This window comes from Alligator mississippiensis, chromosome 1 (assembly GCF_030867095.1).
Source record: "Alligator mississippiensis isolate rAllMis1 chromosome 1, rAllMis1, whole genome shotgun sequence".
Classification (NCBI taxonomy): Eukaryota; Metazoa; Chordata; order Crocodylia; family Alligatoridae; genus Alligator; species Alligator mississippiensis.
In genome coordinates, this window is record NC_081824.1 from 62845157 (window position 1) to 62868798 (window position 23642).

General features: G+C 43.1%; 1 protein-coding gene across 42 annotated transcripts in view; it reads left to right on the forward strand.

The window, feature by feature from the left end:
* Positions 1–13998, forward strand: part of RIMS1 (regulating synaptic membrane exocytosis 1) — a 574877-nt gene extending 560879 nt beyond the window's left edge. For all 42 annotated transcript variants that reach the window (XM_059730969.1, XM_059731058.1, XM_059730979.1 and 39 more), the window contains 4 exons: positions 5760–5872; positions 10056–10157; positions 11295–11434; positions 11797–13998. In XM_059730969.1, coding sequence (XP_059586952.1) covers positions 5760–5872; positions 10056–10157; positions 11295–11434; positions 11797–12015 — 574 coding nt within the window. In that variant the 3' untranslated portion in view covers positions 12016–13998. The remainder of the gene's footprint in view (positions 1–5759; positions 5873–10055; positions 10158–11294; positions 11435–11796) is intronic.
* Positions 13999–23642: the final 9644 nt, after the last annotated feature.

Below are 23642 nucleotides of genomic sequence, written 5' to 3' on the forward strand. Positions count from 1 at the left end.
CATTTGACTGGGATGGTTTAGACAAGGACAATCCTGTCTTGAGCAGGGGTTGGATTAGATGACCTCCTGAGGTACCTTCTAACCCTATGTTTCTATGATGCTTTGACCCAGAGTCTCTATATCCCTGCTGAGTGTGTTGGCCATTGGGCTAGCAAGCTTTCTGGTTCACTTGGTTTCAGCCTGGTATAAAACCAGATCATATTTAGACTAGACATTAGGAAGAACTTCTTCACAGTTAGAGTGTCCAGGGTCTGGAATGGGCTCCCAAGGGAGGTGGTGCTCTCCCCTACCCTGGGGGTCTTCAAGAGGAGGTTAGATAAGCATCTAGCTGGGGTCATCTGAACCCAGCACTCTTTCCTGCCTACGCAGGGGGTCAGACTCAATGATCTATTGAGGTCCCTTCCGACCCTAGCATCTATGAATCTATGAAAACTTAGGTTTTGCAGGATGGAAAAAAAAACATTCAGTTATTCATAACCATACCAATTATGGTTATAAATAACCATATCTAAATAAAAGCTAAGGCACAAGAATACATGTTGAAGATGTCTGTATACCACTTTATATCAGCTGGTTCAAGCCATGCATATTTAGATAAAATAAAACTCCTATAGATCAGATTCTAGCTGAATCTAAATTCCTCTCAAACAGTGGTGTTCAGCTTAAAACTAGTTCTCAATAGCATTACTGTTACATACCAGTTTGCCACTCTGTCAAGTATTCAGACTGTCTTAGAGTATACAACTATTTTCCATGTCTACTCTTAACAATTAGAAAATACCGAAATTAAAGTGGCTCTCCACCCTTATTTTCCCCTTGACATACATGCATCATACTGTATCTGCATGCTTGTAAATTATCTTTTAGAGCAGGACTTCTCAACCTTTTCCTTAGCATGACCCCATTTAAACACTGGCATGTTTTTTGTGACCCCAAAATGATCCAGACAAGATCAACAAGTCATAAATATGGCATTACAATGTTTATGGTTTTTATATTTTTTTATTTGAAATCATTTAAACTTATTTTTAGGTTTAAAAAACAACATTGAATACAAAGTCTAAAAAAGTTATCAAATGCATTTTTTTACATTTACTTCAGTTGCTTTAACTGTTGATTATATTTACTGTGCTGCCATGCTGTTAAGTCTAGATGTCATGGATGAGCATCCCTGCAACCTGATTTTTTATTGTTGTGACCCGAAATGGAGTCATGACCCCAAGGTTGGGAACTGCTGTTTTAGTAGCATTCCTGAGTATGTTCTGGAGACCATATAGAAATAACCTAAGTTACTCAGCACAATACTATTACACCCTTTACAGCAGCCATAAAATAAACAAAGACACCTACATTCTTTATGCACCTCCATTTTGGCCTTAAAAAATAAGTAGCATTTTAGATTATGGCTGCTATGCAAGTAGCTCAGGGCTACTGGCTCTCAGGATCTTCTGGGACCCAGTCAATTGGTACCTGGGGACACTGCCCCTTGTGCCTGCTGGACTGCTGAAGCAGCCCTGAGAGTTCCCCGCACCCTCTACCCACTGCACCAGTCTGGCAGTGGGGGCTACTGCCTAGCTGTGACCTGCTGTGCACCTGCCAGACCTGGATGGGGTCTGCACAGCCAGTGAAGGCATCTGCCCCTCTGGGCCAGCTTCCAGTGGGCTGTAGCTGCAGAGTTGGCCTTTGTGCAACACTACTGCCATGTGTGCCCCCTTCCTGGCCATCTTGGCAGCTATTACCCAGAAGATGTTCCCAGTGTGGTGACCTGCTTGGAATTGTCAAAGCATGTCCTCCTGGCCCCAACTGGCCAGCAGGTCAGCCACCTCCAGCTGGGTCCAAGGTGCCAGCTCTGAGCAGGATCCTCTGCCTGGGTCCTGCCACCTGCCTCCCTAGCAGGAATTCTGGTGTTCCCTATTTGAAAACTGAAAACTCCCTGATAAAAAAAATCCTAAAGTCATTTCTGTAAAATACCCCAAAATCCATGTTCCTCCACAATTAAAACAAAAGACCACTATATATAGAGAAAGAGAAAGAGTGAGAGACAGTAATCAGTTAGGGAATGTTTTATTGATCTATCTACAGTGTTAAAGCAATCTAGAAGCCTACCAGTGTCTCTATAAGCATAATAAAATGAATTCTAAATACCTACATTTTTTGCTGTTTGCCTTTGGTTTTCTTTCCATAGAGCAGTTAGAGCTTCCTGTGACCCCTGTAACCAGGATGTGGGGACAGCTGCCCCTGCAGCCACAACTCCTGCCAGAAGGTTTCATGCCTGCCTCCCTTAGCATCTACTCTCTGCAGCCTTCCTCAAAAATCCTCTGCCTCCTCCCTCACTGGCCACTTACAGTTAAGCACAGTTCTGGCTTCATAACCTCTGAGCACAGAGCACATACAAGTTCCAGGCCTGGTCTAGTTATGCAGTAGCAGTAGCAGAAGTTCCTGCTGAAGCAGCAGTGGATGGGACAGAGGCTGTAGGTAGCAGGTAGGGAAACAAAAAGCTGTAAGGGGGGCAGAAGCTGTAGGTAGCAGGCAGGGGACAGAGACTGTGGGAAGGGTTGGTGGCTGCAGAAGCTACCTGGGGGAGACAGGAGTAGGGGCACAGGCACTGTGGGGGCAGGCTGCAAGGGGGAACAGGACCATCTTCCCCCTTAGCCACCTGCCTCCCCACCACATGCTCCCTTGCTGCAGAAGTGGGGGTAGGGATAAAATTAAGATGACCCTCTTAGAAATCAGATTTTATACATGGAAAATTATAACAAATTTATAAATTTCCCATGTATAGAATCTAATTGCTTGGGGGTTGTCTTAAATTCACAGTTATATTGGATTTAGGTAAATATGGTATTTAATTTTTCCAGTACTGATTTCCATTGAACAGTTTGTCATTCACAGATGTTAGAGATGGGCCAGGTGGGTCAGAACCTTCCTGTAATTGGAGTTTTGTTTTATTTCAAATTTACCTTAAAGAGATTGACAGGGTCAAGTCACTGAAAAATGATTTTTATCATTGCTGAAATCCGTTGGGGTTCTAATATGGTCTCCTAATTTATGCCCATCTTCATTCTTTAATATTGGCAGAATATGAATCTCGCCAAGAAAGCCCATGGCGAGATTATTGTATTGTGAAATAAAATTCTTGAAACCACAATGAGGCTCTTTTGGCCTTTCCTGAGCTTCTTTCCCACTAGTTCCTCTTCTACCTGCTAGATGTCTAAGAAGTAACATCTGCTTGCATCACAGTAATGCATCTGATCTTAGGAGAGTGATTCTATTATACCCTGGGAAGGTATGTAGCTTTCCCTGTAGGCAGCCTCATGCACTTGTCATGTCTGGATGCAATTCACTTACAGGGAAGGATTCTGTGTGAAGTATCTGCTATGTCAGGACCTAGCTTGTTTAAGTGTCTGCCTGAAACAGTACATTTGACAGTAGTATTGACTTCATTGTAAAGTAAAGGGAGGAAAAAGGGGAGAGCCTAAACACCCAGTAGCCTAGTGGTTAGAACACTTGCCTAGGAACTGGGAGACCTGGATTCCAGGGCTAGGAACAGACATTACACATAAAATAGTTTAAGTGATCAGAAACTGGTAATAGAGCAGATGTTCAGTGCACATAAACCAGTTTAAAAATGGCTGAAACTGGTTTGAGATAAACCTGGTTGAATGTACTATCAGACTTAACTGATTTAGCTCAAATCGGTTTATGCAATGTCTGTCCCAGGGGCCTTGCTGGTAAATCAGACACCCCCAGCATCCTGGCATGCTCTCTGGGCTGGGCTGGCTGGGGCTCTCTGCTCCACTCCAGGGCTGGCACCTCCCCTCTGCTCCCTGGCTGGGGCTCGGCACAGACTTGCAGGCACAAAGTATCTGCCTGGCTTCTCCCTACTAAGCAGGGATTATTCCCCTCTCCCCTCTGCCTTACGCGGACACCTCAGCATTAGCTAGCAGAGCACATGTTGGTTAAGGTCCATGCTGTGGGAGAGGACAGAGGCAGACTGGCTTTTTGGAGCTAATCAACAGGTAGCTTAATGTCCTTCCTTGGAAGAGCTGTTTAAGAAGAGCTCCATTAGTTACTCTAGAGAGGCTTTGTTTTCTTAATGAATTGGTAAACACTGAATTAAGGGTGATAAACATTCCCTGCTAGGCAACTCAGGATGGGGGAATAATCAGAGTGTCCTGCCGGGGCCTGGCCACACCCCATTCAGGTCTGCCCTGTGGAATGAAAGGGAGGGCTGGTCCAGAGCCCCCCAACTTCTAACTTGAGCCACTGCAGGCATGTCCCTGCATTTCTGGGATGTCTATCCAGTACAAAACTGATTTAGCTTAGCCAGGTTAGACTAATCTGCAAAGATTGAATCAATTTAGGCTCAGGCTTTTTGAACGTTCCTAGCCCAGATGTTCATTGCACATAAACCAGTTTGAAAATGGCTGAAACTGGTTTGAGATAAACCTGATCGGACGTAGTATCAGTCTTAACTGATTGGGGTCAAACCAATTTATGCAATGTCTGTCCCAGCCCCCTTGCTGGTTTAAGATAAACTAGACACCCCCAGCATCCCGGCATGTTCTCTGGGCAGGGCTGGCCCCTCCCCTTTGCTCCCTGGCCAGAACTCTGGCACAGGCTACAGGCATCTGCCTGCTCCCCACCTCCCCTTCCTTCCCCTCTCCGTCCCCTCTGCCTTGCAGACATCTCAGGATTAGTTAGCAGACCACATGCTAGCTAAGGTCAGTGCTGTGGCAGGACAAAGGGAGAATCAAGAGGTAGCTGGTAATGTCCCTTTGTTTTCTTAATGGGGTAATCAACACTGTTATCAATTCCCTACTTGGCTACTGCAGGGGGGGAAGGGGGAAAGGCCCCTCCCTAATCAAAGCATCCTACCAAGGCCTGGCCACAACACCCTCAGCTCAGCACTGGAAGGAAAGGCAGGGCTGCTTTAGTGCCCCCAGCTTCTAGCCTGAGCCACTGCAGGCATGTGCCTGTATTTCCTTAGTCCAGAGAGAACGTCTGTACAGTTGGAAACTGGTTCAACCTAGCCAGGTCAGACTAACCTGCAAAGATTGAATCAGTTCAGGCTCAGGCTTTTTGAATGTCTATCCTTAGCCCAGGTTGCATAGCCTTACAAAGCTTTAAATGTACTTGTTCAGTAAGTGCCCTATCCCCTAGGTTTTGGGCCCAGAAGGGGAGCAAGCAAGAGGAAATGTGACTCTGTGACCTAATGGGCGCATCCACAAGAGCGCACACATGCATCTGGCAGCATCTCAAAGCCCTTTGAGACACTGCAAGAGGCATGTGCAGGAACAAAAAAAGTGTTCCCTGTGCTGCAAATTTGCAGCATGCAGGCAAAATTAGACCCCCCCCCCCAAAAATGTGAGGGGAAAAAAGCAGGACAGGTGAAAAAAGCAGGGCGGTGGAAAAAACCTGAGGCAGCTGGAGACTCGGTCCTCCACAGAGGTGCTCTGGTAGCCAGCCAGAGCATCTCTATGACTGGCCTTTGTCCCGGTGCTGAAGTAGGTGGGGGATGGGGATGAGTGGGGCAGCCATCACGGGGCCTGCAGGATCTGGCAGGGGATGGGGCCAGGCAGGACAGCAACTGGGGGGGCTGGGGAAGCAAGCTGGGGTGGGACTTCACTTTTCATCTTTTCCATCCCTGAAGCTTGTAAGAGTCTGGCCTTTGTGTGTGTGCACACTTCCATGATAATTATGGTTGGCCACTATGAATTGCTGTTACTCACATGTACTAATGTTTTATTTTATTGTAGCTTAATATTCCCTGGAGTGAGACTGGGTGCTGACAGTCAATTTAGTGATTTCCTTGATGGACTTGGACCTGCACAACTAGTAGGCCGACAAACACTAGCAACCCCTGCCATGGGTAAGAATATTGTATTCTCATGTGTAAGAAAAATGACATCCCATTGCTCAAAGTGTAGCCCAGGTGGTCTGCACCTAGTAGGGCAAGTGGCCTGTAGCTAACAGGTTGATACATTTGGAATGTTCTCTGATGTATCCTCTCTCACTTTAAACAAAAAAAAAGGTATGGTCCATCCTCTGTTGTTATCCCAAATCAGCTGAAGGTGGAGAATTTCAGCCTGAGAAATATGATATGTATGGACTGTCTTTGCAGCCTTATTCCTTGCTGTCTCTCAGTTCCTAGCATATTACCAGCTTTTAAATGTGCAGAGTTTGAAGATGGTTGACATGGATTATGTCGGCTGTGGCATTGCCTGGCCAAGTACTGAATTTTAAAGATAATCTAGAAATTAGAAACTCCACTCCATGTTTACAACACATCTGACCATCAGATTATAAATGAGACTGCTAGGTTCTTGCTAATATAACAAATGAAATCTTAAAATCTGTTCTACAGCAGCCTCACGGTGGTTGTCCGTGATCTGCTTTGTACTCCATAGCAACTCAGAGTCTCCTCAGTATCATTCACTATAATCCCCACCTTCCCTCCACCTACAGCATATTCCCTGCAGTAAGGCTTTCATAAGCCAGAATAGGGCTGTTTATGGTACTCTTATGCTCAGTAGGGGTGTGCAAAATGGGCCATATTCAATGTAGATTCAAATGCTGAGATGCTGGGGTGGATGGAGCATTGCACAGGAGTGTGGGGGGGCCCTCCCACGTGCTCGGCAGTGAACCCAGAAGTGGACCAGAAGTACTTCCAGTCCACTTCCGGGTCTGCTGGGGAGCACATGGGGGCCCTCCATCACCCCCCCCCAGCTCAGCAATCAGCCATGGGGGTACTGTGGGTGCCCCACCAGATCCAGGAGGCATCAGTCGCCGAGCTGGGGGGGGAGGAAGGGTGGGCCCTGCCACGGTCCCCAGTGGACCCAGAAGTGGACTGGAAATGCTTCTGGTCCACTTCTGGGTCTCCTGCTGAGCATGCTGGGGAGCCCCCTGCACTCCTGTGGGACACTCCATCCACCCCACCATCTCAGCATTCACGAGCTGCCTGGTACCTTGAGGTATGTAAAAAAAATATATATATATTTAAACCTGTGTCTGTCTGAATCGCCGAATCTTTCTGAATCAATTTGGAGGGTTCCAATTCGATTCAGAGAGATTAAAGGGTCTCCTTATTCAGTTTGGATTTGGAGATTCGGCCACTGATCTGCTGAATCGAATCGGGACCAAAGCTTCGCACAGCCCTAATACTTAGTCTGTACCAGAGAAGTTTCTCACCAGCCCTTTGTGAGCTGCTCTTATGATGTGTACACCACCAAAGCAACCTCCAACATGGGACAGAATCCATCCAAAAATCTTTTGTTTGCACTTGGGTGATATGTGACACACTTACTGGTGTCATGCATTAGGGATACTATGTGAACAAACTTTGACAGCCCTATTGGCCTAACCAAGTGATGTGAGTTGAAAATCACAGGTTGCAAGTAGCGTAGCAGTCACTGAAGGAGCTCAGGAGAGCCACTCAGCTACCTTGGAGGAGGAAGAGGATGCCAGGAGGAACAATGGGAGATTGGGAAGGACACTTTCCTCTTTCCAATTCAGGAGTTCTCCAGAGAAGTGAAAAGAGAAGCTTTCTCTTCCATCCATTAAGTTAGCCATCAGTCATAGGATGTTGTAGAAATTCAAACAACAGCTTTCTGGCTTATCTTATTGAGCAGAAAGCCTATGGACTTTTAACAGTACATTTTCCCCATTATAATAGGCAATATTAAATATTATATTTGGCTGCTTTTTTTCTCATTATTATAAAATCAGAATGAAGCCAGTAGTTCCTCCAGATGGATCCTGTTTACCTCACTCTTTGATTCCAAAGTTGTTTTCCTACCCAAGCCTCTTCCAAAGCAGTTCTGGAGTGATACATATCTTCCCATCTATTGTAGTCTGCCTCTTTCCAGGCTCAGGAGAGGATATGGCCTAGAAAATTCACTCTTCCTATCAAGGGTGTAGGTTGTAGCCATGTTGTTCTAAGGACATAGGCAGATAAGGTTCTTCGGGTAAATCTGATATCTTTTATTAGACCAACTCAAATAGTTGGAAAAATTCTTTGTAGCTACCTTTTGGGTTTAAATACTCTTTATCAGGCTTAGGAAGCATCTGCAGTTGGTGTGTGCTCTTCTCAGATGGAATGAATAGGAAAGAAGCCAGAGGCTGGTATGCATGCAACTGCCTTTCTTGCCTGTATACCAGCCTCTGGCTTCTTTACTGTTCAGTCCATTCAGGAAGAGTACACACCAACTGCAGGTGCTTCCTCAGCCATACAAGGGGTATTCATACCTGAAAGCTTGCTAAGAAGAATTTTTCCAACTATTTTAGTTGGTCTAATAAAAGATACCAGATTAACCCAAATAACCTTGTCTGCCTCTTCCTGACAAGTCTCTCTTCCTAACAATTTCTTTGGTAAGCCTCTTACATACTAATCTCTGCAGAGGGAGTCTCTATGCTGTGGTTCCCTCTGCTGACTGGTTGTGGTAAAGATATTAGTTTCATGCATAGCATCAAAATATGTTCCAGGTGCAAATTTCGTGTCAACTATTTCTGGCTCAACACAGAGCTTGTTTATTCAAGAAAAGTGTTGATAGATAACAAATCAGTTTGTTGGCCTGTCATATCTCAAGTACTAAAGCAGCCGAAGTCACTATGCTGTTAGAAATGCATATGAAGATCTCATGTCCAATTACATTTGAAAAATAATACTGTAATAAATGGAATGCGACAGATTCTGTGAACAACACTTCCCACAATGGTTTGTATAGTAATATAGGCCCTGAATGTCAATCCTCAACTTAGGGTTATGCCCTGATGTGTACTCAATTTGCACCAAGTATAATAAGCAAATTGTATGTATCTGATTGTCTATTCTTTAGCCCAGAAGCCTAGTTTGATACCTAGCCACCTTTCCCCTTTAACAGTTATAGTGGCTTAATATGCAGCCCTGGAGTTTTAATATTTTGAAAACCAACCCGTGATTACTGTGTTATGTTTTTATTCAAAATCTTCCTTTCCAAGACAGAATAGCAAGTGAATGCCGTTAGACAAATTTTCTTCTGTCAGTTTCCAAATATTCAGAACTGAGGAAGTAGCTTAGATAGATACCTTGTGTTTTATGCCAGGGAGCAGCTTGTTCTCTTGACACACACAAAGGGTTACTTTGTATAAAGTGTTTTTCAGGAGGGAAGTTGTGACTCATACTTGCTAAAGCCCTTTTATAGAATACACTCCCTATTGCAAAGTTTAGAAGATTGAATGAATGGTTAGATAGGCTTCAGTGCTGGCTGCTTACAGGCATAAAAAAAACCAAACCCGAAAAACAGCACTTTACCTTAAATCCACACACCCCCACACCAAGCCCAGCACATGCTCAGAAGAGGCATCACGTTAGTTGGACCCAGCTTGCCCAGTGTTTGTATGCATCAGGCACTTCAGTGGCACTTTTATGGTGCTTTTAACTACTAGCTAGTTGAATCAGCTTTACATGAAAGTACCATAAAGCCCTGCTGAAATATCCAGTCTATATGGATGTTGTGGAGCCAGGTCAAACTAATACATTGCTTCTTCCAGCAAAGTCCATTTGGTTTTTCCCCCGCCCCACATCTGTCTGCACCCACTGTTACCTTGTGCTCCTTCCATTGGTTTGTTGCCTCCAGATTTGTCTTTTATACATTAATATGATAACCTCTTTGCAGACAGGGCTATCATTTGATTCTGTCCCTGTTTAGTACCTGACAAAATGGAGTATCAGTCCCCGGTTGGTAGTCTCTAGATTTGACCATACTATAAATAAAAATAATTGCCACAACGCCTGAGTGGTGGCAGTGGGCTAGAGTCTATACTTGGCTTCTCAGGATGATAATAATTATCAGCTCTTATATAGCACTTTCCATCAGTAATGTTCAAAGCACTTGATACAAGGTAAGTATCTTTTATCCTCACTTTACAGATAGAAAAATTGAAGTAACTAGCCAGTGTCAACCAACAAAAGGCCAGAAGCAGGAATAAAGCCCAGGTCTTCCAAATTTGTGGTGCCCTGCACACTGTGTAACACTGCTTCTAGAATAAAATGTTCTCTTTCCTCTCCCTTTCAGGTGATATTCAGATTGGGATGGTGGATAAAAAAGGTCAATTAGAAGTAGAAGTCATCAGAGCCCGAGGACTCACGCAAAAACCTGGCTCCAAATCTACCCCAGGTGAGGGAAAATGTAAATAATAGAACACAATACAAACTATGCCATAAAGTGCAGATTAGATATCTGAAGACACCTTCTCACCTCCTTGAAACGGTCACTACATTTACGTTACTTATTTTGCATTTTGACAGAGGGTGTGTGTGCATCTCCACACAGGTTCAACCACTTGAAAGAGTCCTCTTCTTGCACTTAAAATTAACATTTCTGAGGCTGAAACATCCTTGGAACATCTGCAGAGGCATGTTGGAGTTTTTAAGGAAATGTTATAGCCCACTGTGGGTTCGGTGAGAGATCTGGAGTCCCTTGCATTGACATTTAGCATTTGGTTACTTCCTTCAGAAAAGAAGTGGAGTAGAGTAGGTGAAAGGGGAATGTCAAACAAGCAAATTGATGTTCCCTTTGAGTGGTACAAGTGTTGTGGATAAATCAGCAAGCTGTACCACCAGCTGCAAGCTCAAGTGGTTTAGCTGGTAGGGACAAATAGAATACTGTTATAATGAAAACTTCACTGTTGGAGGAAGGCTTTGCTGGAAATTGTTTTTATTTTCCAGGAAAATCACTGTGCTTCATAATACTCAGAAAACAATTTTAGTTAAGAATTTTCTAAAAATGTTTGTTTAAAACCTTTTAAGAGGGAAAAGGTGAACAAGGAATAGTTGCCTTTTTATCTGAACATTTAAAGAAATGATTGTGTGTTCAGCCTTTGAACACCCGTTTCACTGAAACATCAAAGTCTTATATTTTGAAATGGCTCTGAACTCCAGGCCTCTGGCACATGTTATATTTCTGGAGTGATTAACATGTTAATCACACTATTAAAAAGCAACATACTACATGTTCATTAAAATTTATGGTGCCATAAAATAGCAAACAAGCCACAAAAGATATTACTTAAAAACGTGTAACATCTAATGTCGTAGATGATTAAATCTGAAAGACCTTTAAATATCCAATTGAATTTCACCCATCTACGCTGTTTACCTACTGTGTAAAATTTCGCTGACTTTGGGCGATTAAAATAGTTTTGGTCATTTTCTTTCTAGTCAGCTTCTTTTTGATTTTCATGCAGTAGCACAGTAGTGTATCAGTGGGAAGGCCCTAAGTCCTAACATAAACTTGTGCTATTACACTTTGTAGCTCCATATGTCAAAGTATACTTGCTGGAAAATGGAGCCTGTATAGCTAAGAAGAAGACTAGAATTGCACGGAAGACCCTTGATCCTTTGTACCAGCAGACACTGGTTTTTGATGAAAGCCCACAGGGTAAAGTCCTTCAGGTCAGTCATTTCTTAACCTTATTTCAGGTCCTAATTTTGTAAAGCACTTAAGCATGTACTTAACTTTATGCATGTGAGTCACTCCTCCCCTAATCAAATATAATTTAGTTTTACAAACACCAGCTGGTACATCTGTGTGGTTCACAATGTCATTAGAGTTCTGAAAAGCACCTGTGTGGTTGCATCCTCCAATGGAATCTAACATGCAGTCTTACTATGATGTTTCCCATAGTCGTATCCTTCTCTTTCTCTTTGGGAAAAACATTGACCCTGTTCACTCAAGTAGTGAGTTACACCATGAATGAATATGTGCGTGTGTGTGTTTTTGGAGAGTATTGAATCTGTATTTTATGCCATTGCAGGTGATAGTTTGGGGAGACTATGGCCGAATGGATCACAAATGCTTCATGGGGGTTGCACAGATCCTTCTGGAGGAACTTGATCTGTCCAGTGTGGTAATAGGCTGGTATAAATTATTTCCACCCTCATCACTAGTGGATCCAACCTTGACTCCCCTGACTCGCAGGGCTTCCCAATCATCTCTGGAAAGTTCAACTGGGCCTCCTTGCATTAGATCATAGTGAACTTACAGCAGGGGCTGTCTAATAAAAATGTTACAACCCAGGATAATTGGAATCAGATATATACATTGATTAAAACCGTTGTTGGAGAGAGACAATCACTTGTTTTTCCTTGTAGCAGTTATCCAAAATATGTCTGAATTTTTTGTTAAAAGATGGCTAAATTGACAAAACAATATATCAAATACAGGAAGTCAATCTACTAGAAATAGTCACTGATGCTTATAGCAATTAAAAAGAACATGGGCCCTCTAGATTAGAATAAAATTTAAAAAAACTGGAAGCTCTCACTCTGTTAACAATGTTGTCTTTTTTCACATTTAGACAGAGCCCAGAAGCAGTGTTAAATTCCTGGTATTCCAACAGTTCTTCTGTATTTGTTACTTCCACTAATTTTTTGTTGTGTGATTGTGCCAGTTTTGGGAAAGTCCTCATAATGCTAACAGAGACCCTTCCTTTCTTTTTCTAAACCAAACAAAAAAGGGCTGAAGTATATCTCTGTAAGCATTCCTTAAAGTGTTCAAGAGCCAGAATTACCAGACTCAATGCCAGTGAGATTCTAATTGTTTCTCAGTTCTGGTTCTTCAAAGTCTTTCATGTGGAAACCCAAAACAAATGACCATTCAAGATAATTCCTTTAAAAAAATTCAGACCACTAACTTTTCTTTGTAAAAAAGCAAAACTGTTTGCATAATGATTTTTGTTTTATGATATTTTGCATGGAAGAGTTTTGAAGAAATCTATCTGCAACTAATGCTGGGGACTGATAAGAAAAAAAAGCTTTAGTCTTAATTTTGACATTGAAAATATTACTGGTAATGCAGTTTTCTTCTTAGATTTAAAGAGGAAATATTTACGTTTATGTGTATAAATGTATATTTGACTTCCCAAAATGTTGACCAGGAATGGGTTGAGCATATGACACTTTCAGCTGTACCCAGGCTTCTCTAATACATGTCACTTTAGACACACGTGTCTGCCCTGGATAGAGCATGATATGAGATGTTCAGTATTTCACTGGAGATGCCAGTTGAAATATTCTGCACTTACTAATGTTTTTATCAAATTTTAGTTTACATTTCTTTGAGATTGATGCAAGCACAAAGCTTGATTTTTTACCGCAAGATATCTTACTTTTTTGGGAAAAAAAGTCAACTTTCAATTTGCATTTTATTCATTTGAGTTGTTCTTGGCCTTGAAATCTCTAGTGATTTTCTGTAAATGTGCTAAAACTGCAGACTCTGCAGGTGCATTGAAATGTTTTCCCTCCTTTTACAGGCCATTCAATTTTGTGATCACACAAATAGAGCAGCATGACTTGGAACTGTTCAAAGCTGCATGCACGTTTTGTAAAAAGAAAAAAAAGGTTATTTAATAATGTATGTTAGTTCCACATAGGCCAGCTTGTATGTTGCATGTACTTGTACAGTTTGCTCGTAATTACTATACTGAAGTAACCAAGAAATCTAAGCCATCCATTTTTCTTATAGACATTTTGCAGGTTTTAGCCAGGCTAGGTCTGTGAGTCTGGTGCTAAATGTCTATAGATGGACTTTATTTTTTACCCTATGGAAAACGTGATGTAGTACGGACCAAATTCCTTCTAATAAATATTTTGGTGTAGATTCCTACTGTGGGGCTGTAACACATGTAGAGATTGTGTACACACTAGGTTTTAATTCATAGACATACTGCCTGCACCAAGTGAACTATTTACTATTATTTACCATGCCGGAACTATTCTGCCCATCTTTCCATAGGGCACAGTTTGATTACTGCTCGACCTGCTGAGCAGGAAGAACTGAAGCATTGGTGCACTACTACTAGATTCTGTTCTGTCTTAGTGGCCAAAAAATCAACTAATGATAATTCGGTAGTATCTTTCTATTTTGACCACTTGTCTTAACACTCCCCTGTGCTTTTAAATGAACTTCCAACTCATGTTATGTAAACATGTTTAATAAAATTTCCTTTTCATGTCCAGTGGAGTTGTTGTGTTCCATGTGTTCTGAGGTTCATCTGTGATTCCATGAGGAATAGCAATTTCAATAATTATTTTAAGATCTGGCGCTAGATCCAGACCTCGCATTAGTATGTAACCTCAAGCGAAGTTGGATTCTTTTCCAACAAGGAGGAGGCCACATTGTGCCCTCATTAATATCCATGCAATCATTTTGCAATCAGTGGACCAAATTAAGACCTTGTAAAACCATATTGAACTCATTTGGCTTCAAAGGGATTGCATCTGCTTATACGAGGCCATAATTTGATGTGTTGGAGTTGCACATATTAGAACTTGCCACCACTTATTGTTGGCAGTGCTATATAAATAATATGGAGAACTTTTGATCCCTTGCATTCATTTAAATGTGGAATAACGCAAATTTATGCTACGTAAGTAGGAGCAGAATTTGGCATTAAGTTTTATTACTACAGAAGCAAAAATTGTATGGTTTGTTAGACTTGAATCTTCCATATCCCCCAGGTATCAAAACATAAATAGAGTCTGGCTTTGCTTTTACAACCTACATTTAACTGAGCACAAGATACATCTTCAAAATAAATAATTGAAAAAGATATATTTCTGAACAAAAAGGAATTTTAGAGTTCTAGTTGTGTATAGTACGGATGTTATACTGAAATACAGAAGAGATTATACTATTGCAAAACCTTCACTGCTTTTTTAAATAAATATTTCATGGATCTCAATGCTTTGGATATTCTATCCAAAAATGAAGAATTGTTGGACTCTTCAGGCATTGGTGGATCTAGGAGTTTGATGGTGATGTGCATCATCATATGTAATGCAACACCTTTTTCTCCAGGTAAAAAGAAACTAGAAGCTCTACTAATGTGCTAGGGGCCTAGGGTTGTATTCACTTTCAGATCAATGCAAAAAGAAATATAACTCTATTGAAATGAGTTAAAAGTAGTTGGTAAAGGCAAGTTTGATTAGTGGAACATCAAGACCATTAAACAGGAGAGTGGGAGTACACTCTTAACACCTGTGGAAGGAAGGGTTTAGAAGGAATTGGATAGATTTAATGAGTCATGCAGCAGATTTTCAGGGAACCAGTGACTCTCCTCTACCTCCCTTTCGATATGGAGAAGAAGAGTAGAGAACTGGGATGCTGAGGGTCCTACAGACTCCAGTCATGCTACATGGTACTGCAAACTCATTACATGTAGTATAGTGCTGCCAAGAATAAACTGTTTGAAAGTGCTGACAGTTTGTAGCACTTTCATCATCTTTGTAGTGCTACAAACTGCTTGAAAAACCATATGCTCTGTTTTCGTAGACTGCAAAGGCATATTTTGCACTAAAGATGCAATGACTGTCTTTGGCCTCAGATATAATCAGACATTCATTTTCTCTGTGACAGGAGTTTACTTTAAACTCTACATTGAAATCCACTTCAAATTTGATATCTTTAAGTACAGGAAAAAAGCAATCAGGCTAGAGAATCCAGTCCAGGGTCCTTAAAATTCTTAAAGGCAGATAGGAAACATAGGTTATGTACTTACCTCTCTCTTCTCTTTGCATTGTACAGCAGAGTCACATAAGTAATTACATCGCACTCGCTAACAATTACTCTCAATTACTATACTTGGAAAAAAAAGCCTAAAAAGTGAATTAAGCACTGATATTATGCTGAGTTTTATCCACTACAAGCTCTGCTTTTTATTAGAGTGGATACAATTCTCGACACTGCTTCCATAACAGAAATGTTATGAACAGACCAGAATTTTATGGAGTGCAATGAATTATTTTATTAAAACACATATCCATTACAGTTTTGCATTAGTTCCTGATCTGGCATGGGCCTTGTTCCTCCGTGATATAGCTCCATTGAATTAATCCAATTTCTCTCTTGAATGAATTATATCAGGAAGAAATGCTAAACTTTATGTTTAATTCCAGAATGCAGCGCAGAATTTAATACCTGATGTTACCCTAGTATATTACTGAGGATAGAGTGGATAGCTATGTGCAAAATATCTTGTATCCCCATTATCTCCAGAGGTATTCACTTGAAAGGTAAAATTTTCTATCTATCCAGAAGACAGTGTTCTTGACTATCATCCCCCCTTTATTTTTAAGTAATACTCTCTAAAGCTACATGCAAGTTGCTTCCAGTCCTACATGAATGAACACTGGTTCTTTGGGGGGGGTACCCTAGCTACAAAATATACTATAAATTATAAAGGGTAAAAACACACTAGGAAGAGTAAATATTTTTGTAGGCTCTCAATTGTTTACCAGAACAGTAACTCTCAGTAGGACTCTTTGCCTCCATTCAGAAATGCATTACATGCAACATCATGCTATTGTGAGGAGGAGTGAAAAATAACATCCTTTATTAAGTCATAACATATCAATCTAGCAGTTTAGCAAAGGGGGATTGCCTTCTGTATACAGTTATCTGAAAACAGTTTAAAGTATTTCAGGAAAGTGTTGCAAGAAATTCAAAATGGCAAATGCTGTCTCAATGATATTACGTAGAGGGAATCCTTGTGATCTCTTCCTTGTCTGTGTCATAGGACTATGGTTGTGTGGCTGCATTTGGCAAATGGATGTCCACCTGAGCTGAGTTATCTGAAGGGTATGATAAAAACCTACTGCCATATTCTGAGGAAGTTGCTTTGTGAAAGTGATGTACAACAAACTGGTCTTTTAGCTGTGTCCCAAAAAGTTATGTTTGTTTAATGCGCCTCTAAATTTTTATATACAAGTTAAAATTCAGCAACAAAGTCCATAGTGGCTCCTCTAATAAACTGCTGTATGTGTAGTGGAGAGGAAGGATGACCTGCTGATCAGGACACTAGACTGGACTTGAGACCCAGATTTCTTGGGTTGTCCTACCCGTGATTTCTTCTATGACCTTGGGCAGTTAGGATGAGCTTGACAAAGGGAAGCCATTATAGTGGTGCTGCACATTCTCAGAGCTAATGGTTACAAGTAGAATTCAGGAAAGCAAGTTAGACACTAAATTCTCAGTTCTTCATATGGGGAAAATGAGATACCTGTGCCCATGTATAGATGTTCAGTTTCTATTGGGAGAATCACCGTTCTCCCAGTAGAAATCAGAATACAAATGTTCAGGCTGTTTCTCCTCAACTAAAAGTGGCAGTTCCAGGAAAAAAATAAGACAACTACAATTAGGGAGAAGTTGGTCCCAGGAGAGTTTCTCATAGCACCTTGTCCTCCTAGAAGAATAAACATGTGTACACTTTCTCCTGGCTTAAGTCCTCCTAGGGACCAAGAGGAGTAGATCCAGGGGAAAGGCTCCTGTGCTTTCCCCAAAACCAGCAGCACCTATAGACCAGGAGAGAAGAGGAGGATCAGCTGCTAACTGCTCACTCCCAGCTCCTCACACTCCAGTGTGAGCATCAGGTAAGGTACTTTCCCCACACTCCTCTTACTGCTTGATTCCCAGACACCAGAGGCAGAACCACTGCAAGCCCTCTTCCTGCAGGGATTGCAAGTCCATGATGACTTTGCTTTGCTGCTCTTCTCCCCTCTTGGACAAGTCATCCAAGCAGACATCACCCCCTGCCTCCCTGCAGTCCTCAGTTTTGGTAGAAGGTGTGGGGCTTTGCCAACCCCATCAGCTACCCCTTGCCACCTGTGCTGTCCAGGTGGGCATCAAGGGTGGCAATTTAAAGGCCAACATGCTTGGAAAGCAGGCTCAAGGACAGCTTCCCCCACAAACCCAATTCCCATCCTTGCTGGGTTTTAAATCATCACCCTGAGGACAGCATAGATGGCAAGGGAAAGCTGGTGGGGTCAGAAACTGGGATTGGGAAGAGTCTTCCCAGAGTCTCACAGTGGACTCCCAGGTGTGCAGAGCAAGTGGGGGCTTTGCTGCAGTCTGAGGAACTGGTGCGTGGCTTTGCCTTGCTTCCTCTCCACCACCACTTGACCAGTCTGGGAGGATACAGGAGCAGTCACCACTACTCCCTACATTTTCCCCAAGACTGGGGACTGTCTGTCTTGGGGAAGGGTCTGTGGGCTTTGCCCAAGTATTCCTTCTGCTCTCCTCCTGGAGACTGGGAGCAGAGTAAAGGAGGCTGCTCGCTGCCCAATCTCTAAACCCCAGTCTTGGATCCTCCTCTTTCCCCCTGATCTACAGGAGGGACAAGAGACTTGCCTCTGGCTCCACTCCTCTTGGTCCCTAGGAGGACTTAAGCCAGGAGAAAGTGTACAAATTTTTATTCTTCTAGAAGAAACTCTCCTGGGAACAACTTCTCCCTAATTGGAGTTGTCTTATTTTTTTTCCTGGAACTGCCACTTATGGTCCAAAAGAAACAGCTTGAACATTTGTATTCTGATTTCTAGTCTTTCCTGCTGCTCCACTCCCCCCACACACTGTGAGGAGTGGAATAAATACTGCTCCCTATGTCATCCCCAGATTGAGGAGTGGGAGCAGCTGCAAGTTGAATGTCTTTACATTCCTCCAGGGAAGATTTCTACCAGTGGAAATTATCAGTAGAAATGAACATCTATTTGTGGCCTATGGTTAGGATCACAATCCCCAGCACACTGCTAAGCAGGGGAAGAAATAGGAAATGCTGAAGTGTGGAGTGTGTCTGAAATTCTGCTTCTCCCAATTTAGGCACCTATACCTGCATTTAAGCTATGTTTACCTGCAGCCTTCAATTAGATAGCGATGTGAGAGTGATAGTCACAGCCTGAACCTGCACCATGACTAAAGCATATATAGGTGACTAGATCACTCTTATTTAAAAACACACAAGAAGGAGGAGGGTCCTGGGTTCTGGTCCCTGCTCTAATGGACTGTATAAGTATGGTTCATTAGAGTGTGTCTGGATAAAATGTCTGGAGTGTTGGGAGCAGGGCTTGACTCATGACTTCTAGTCTCTTTGGCAGAAATGGACACTCATCACTGGGTTCCCTCTCACTTGCTTTCTCTTTTTCTGTTTCTCTCCCCCTCTCTTGTCTTAAGATTTTTTTCATTCTTTTCCACATAGTGGCCTACCTTGCATAAAAGAAACAGAAACCTTCCCATTCCTAGCTTTATTGGTGGTTAAGAAGACTTTCCTAGGAGGTGGGAGTTATAAATTTGAAAGCCTTTAGGCTGAGGAGGGCCTAGAATCTAGGCATCCGACTTAGAGAGTGAATACTTTCTGGGTATTTATACAAGAGCGCTCCTCTGCCTTCAGCCACGTTTTTAAAGGAAATATTTATGGTTGCTGTACATGAAGTCATATCTACTCCCAAGCACACCAGTGAAAAATTTCAAAAAAATCACTATCTGAGTTCCACCTTTAACACATGCAAGCAGGAGTGGGCACAGGGGCAAATTAATGCACAGGCCCACAGGGCCCAGGTCCAGGGACCCAACCAATCAGGGGCCCACTGGGGTACCAGGGGCAGCATGTCCCAGGCAGTCATCCTAGCCATGGGCATCTGGGGCAGGCAGCGTGTACCTCCTCCTTTCTGGCCAGGCCAGGGCCAGAGGCTAAGGGTGGGTGCAGGGCTCCATGTAAGTGGTGGTGCTTTTCTGTGGCTGTCTTTTGCCAAAAAGCCCCATGGGTGGCTCCAGTCCTGCTCCTGCTGTCTGATAGAGCTGTGCAAGGCTTCAGACAGAGCTTCAGATCTGGAGAAGCTTCGGACACTTTGGGGCCCAAAGCAGCACATCCAGGTTGAAGCGCTGGCCTCATTCGGCTTCCCGAAGAGCTTCAGAGCTGCCTCAGAGCCCCCTCAGAGATCCGGCCATAGGGTATAATGGTGAAACAATAAAATATCTATAACTTTGGGGGGTTTTGTCCGGTTTGGATGACATTTTCAGTGGTGGTAGATTCTGCAGAGAGGATGAAGCCTACCAAGCTTCAAGAATATCGGTGCAAGGGTTTGGGAGGAACAGCACCCCAAATTCTTGAAAGCAAAATTCATGTCACATCTAGGCATTGCAGCATAGTGGGATGAAAACTGCAGGGATGGTAGCTATTGATGAGGCCACAAAGCCTGCCAAGTTTCAAGAAGATCGGTGCAAGGGTTTGGGGGAAACTGCCTCTCAAGCTGCGGACAAGCAAAATGGTGCCATGGGTGCTTGTGGGACTGACTCTGTCTGTCTTGGGGCTGGGATGGGAGACACTGCTGCAGGCCTGGCTGCTAAGCTGCTGTGTTCCCAGTTACCAATCAATCAATCATGATTCACTCAGGGACTAGCTCAATACACAGGACATAGCTACTACATAACGACTTAATGAGTATCAATTAGCACCTACAAAACCAGGCTAAGTAGAGGAAAGAATACAGACAATCAACTGCCCCAGGACAGACACAGTCTTGGCACGAGTTTTGCCTGTCAGCAGCTAGGGGTGCAGGGCCCCAGAACCCCCCTGCACTGATCTCTTCCACAGCTGGCAGGCGTTGTGGCAGCAGCAGGGGCCACCCAGCTGTCACCTCGCTGCGCCTTAACACACGCAGTGTCACCCATGGCACGAGTTTTGCTTGTCCGCAGCTTGGGGTGCAGTTCCCCTCAAACCCCTGCACTGATCTTCTTGAAACTTGACAGGCTTTGTGGCCTCAGTAAGAGCTACCAGCCCTTCAGTTTTGACCCCCCTGTGTTGTAACGCACAGCCGTGACATGAGTTTGGCTTTAAAGAATTTGGTGTACAGTTCCCCCCAAACCCCTGCACCGATCTTCTTGAACCTTGGCAGACTTCATGCTCTCAGCAGAGGCTACCATCCCGGCAAGTTTCATCCAAATTGGACAACAAACAACAAAGTATAGATATTTTGTTGATTCCCTATTATACCCTACTGTCAGATCTCTGAGGTGGCTCCGAAGCTTCAGCCGGATTGAGGCAGAAACCCAGTCTGGAGCTATAGATCAGATCGTGGCCATCCGAAGCGGCCAGATCCAAAGCCAGATCGGATCACTGCTGACTCGCACAGGCCTACTGTCTGACAGCATGAGTGCCACTGGAGCTATTTATTTAATATATATTAAAGCTCTGGGACTATCTATTTAATATATATTAAATATAATATTAATATATACAATATATATATAATATATAATATTATATTAATATATATATTAAACACACACATGCACATACATTTAATATATATTAAAATTGCTGCTGGGACTATCTAGTTAATATTTATTACACACACACACACACACACACGTTTGCATGTGTGTGTGTCATCATCTTGCCTAAGCTGACTGGTTAGGTCCCTCTGTGCCTATTTTATAGATAGATAGATAGATAGATAGATAGATAGATAGATAGATAGATAGATATAAATAAATAAAATTAGTAGGGGTGTGCAAAATGGGCTGTATTCAATTTGGATTCAGCCCGAATTGGGGACAATGATTCAGTTCGTTGATTCAGATCACTGAACTGATTCAATTCAGCCAAATCCAAATCTGAAGATTCAATGCTGATTTGGAGAATCAGTGATTCTCCAAGTAACATCGCAGCTTTAAATGTTTTTTCTACATACCTTGAGGTATGTATGGCTCATGAATGCTGCAATGGTAGGCTGGATGGAGCGTTCCACAGGAGTGCGGGGCAGGGGGGCCCCCATGAGCTTGGTGGTGAACCCAGAAGTGAACCGGAAATACTTCCAATCTACTTCCTGGTCCACCACCAAGCACATGCCCCACCCCCCCATCCCCCCTGGCTCAGTGATTGGCTATGGAGGGACCCCAGGTGCCCCACCCAGACCCAGGAGGCACCAGTTGCTGAGCTGGGGGGTGGAGGAGGGGTCCCCAATGTGCTCCCCAGCAGACCCAGAAGTGGACCAGAAGTGCTTCTAGTCTACTTCTGGGTCTGCTGCCAAGCACACTGGGGACCCCGCCCCCCCCACACACATTCCTGTGGGGCACTGCATCTGCCCCAGCATCTCAGCATTCATGACCCACCTGGTACATATGTAGAAAAAATATTTAAAGCTGTGTCTTTGTCCAAATCATCAAATCTTTCTGAATCTCTCTGAATTGACTTGGAGGGTTCTGATTCAATTCATAGAGATTAAAGGGTCTCCTAATTTGATTCAGATTTGGAGATTCAGCCACTGAATCAGGCTGAATCTCTGATGAATCAAATCAGTGACTGAAGCTTTGTATGGCCCTAATAATTAGGGCTTACCTAGATGTTGAAAGGAATAATGTTTTTTCTTGTATTTAATCTGTCCCCAATCATGGGTTCTTATACACGTACAGGGAGGCTGCTTTGATGCACTATAATTACAGCCCATTAATTGTGCCACACTCCAGCACACTCCAGCATCATGTGTATCAGTGTCCCTGCACTGAACAATGGTGGTGGGGCACTTACAAGCTCATTTGATGAGCTTTAGTTCAAAGAGCCCCACTGCCATTTTTCAGAGCTGGGATGCTCATATACATGATGCCCTGGGTGCTTTTAATTAGCGTGGCTCTCAGAGCTGCAGTAATTAAAGCCCCCCCACCCCTCCCCACACACCGCCCAGAGCATGTGTATAAATGCCCTATGTTTCCAACCAAGAATGGGACTATTAGATTAGTACTTGACAGGCAAAATGTCAAAATACCAGCATCAGTTTTCATTGTCTAAGCTAAGTCTCTTGCTAACAACAAAATACATGATTTGTAACCTCTTTGGTGGGGAAGAAGGGGACTGACTGAGTCCTTCAATACCTTGCCGAGAATGTTTTTTTAAAAAAATTTTCGTACATTCTTAAATACAGTATGTCATAACTTTAGCTTAAAATGTTAGTAGTGGTGATTGAGGTATCCAAATGTATTAGATGTTTCTTGTATAATTTATAAGAACAAAACTTCCTTGTCAGTGAAGGTCATAAAGCAAGGTAAAAGCAAGGTGCCAGATAATTGGAAAATAGCCAATGTAGTCCCCATCTTTAAGAAAGGGAGGAGGGAGGACCCGGGCAACTATAGGCCCGTCAGTCTTACCTCAATCCTGGGGAAACTCTTTGGGAAGATCATCAAGGAGCACATCTGTGATGGGCCGGCATCGGGGATGATGCTCAAGGGCAACCAGCACGGTTTCATTAGGGGCAGGTCATGTCAGACCAACCTGATTGCCTTTTACGATCAGGTCACAAAAGCATTGGATGCAGGTGTCATCGTGGATGTAGTCTTTCTGGACTTCAGCAAGGCCTTTGACACTGTCGACCACCCCATCCTCATTAAAAAACTAGGCGACTGTGGCATTGATGCCTACACAGTCAGATGGATTGCTAATTGGCTGAAGGGTAGTACTCAGAGTGTGGTGGTGGACGGGTCATATTCGACCTGGGGGGAAGTGGGCAGCGGAGTCCCCCAGGGCTCGGTCCTTGGGCCCGCACTGTTCAATTTCTTTATCAGCAATTTGGACGATGGAATGAAAAGCAACCTGTTCAAATTTGCTGATGATACCAAAATTTGGGGTGAGGTGGGCACGCTAGTAGGGAGGGAAAGACTGCAGCAAAACCTGGATAGGTTGCAGGGGTGGGCTAACAAAAACAGGATGCATTTCAATACGGACAAGTGCAGGGTGCTGCACTTGGACAGTAGTAACTGGCAGCACATTTATAAGATGGGAAACTCCCTTCTTGAGAGCACGGAGGCAGAAAGGGATCTTGGAGTCATCATTGACTCCAA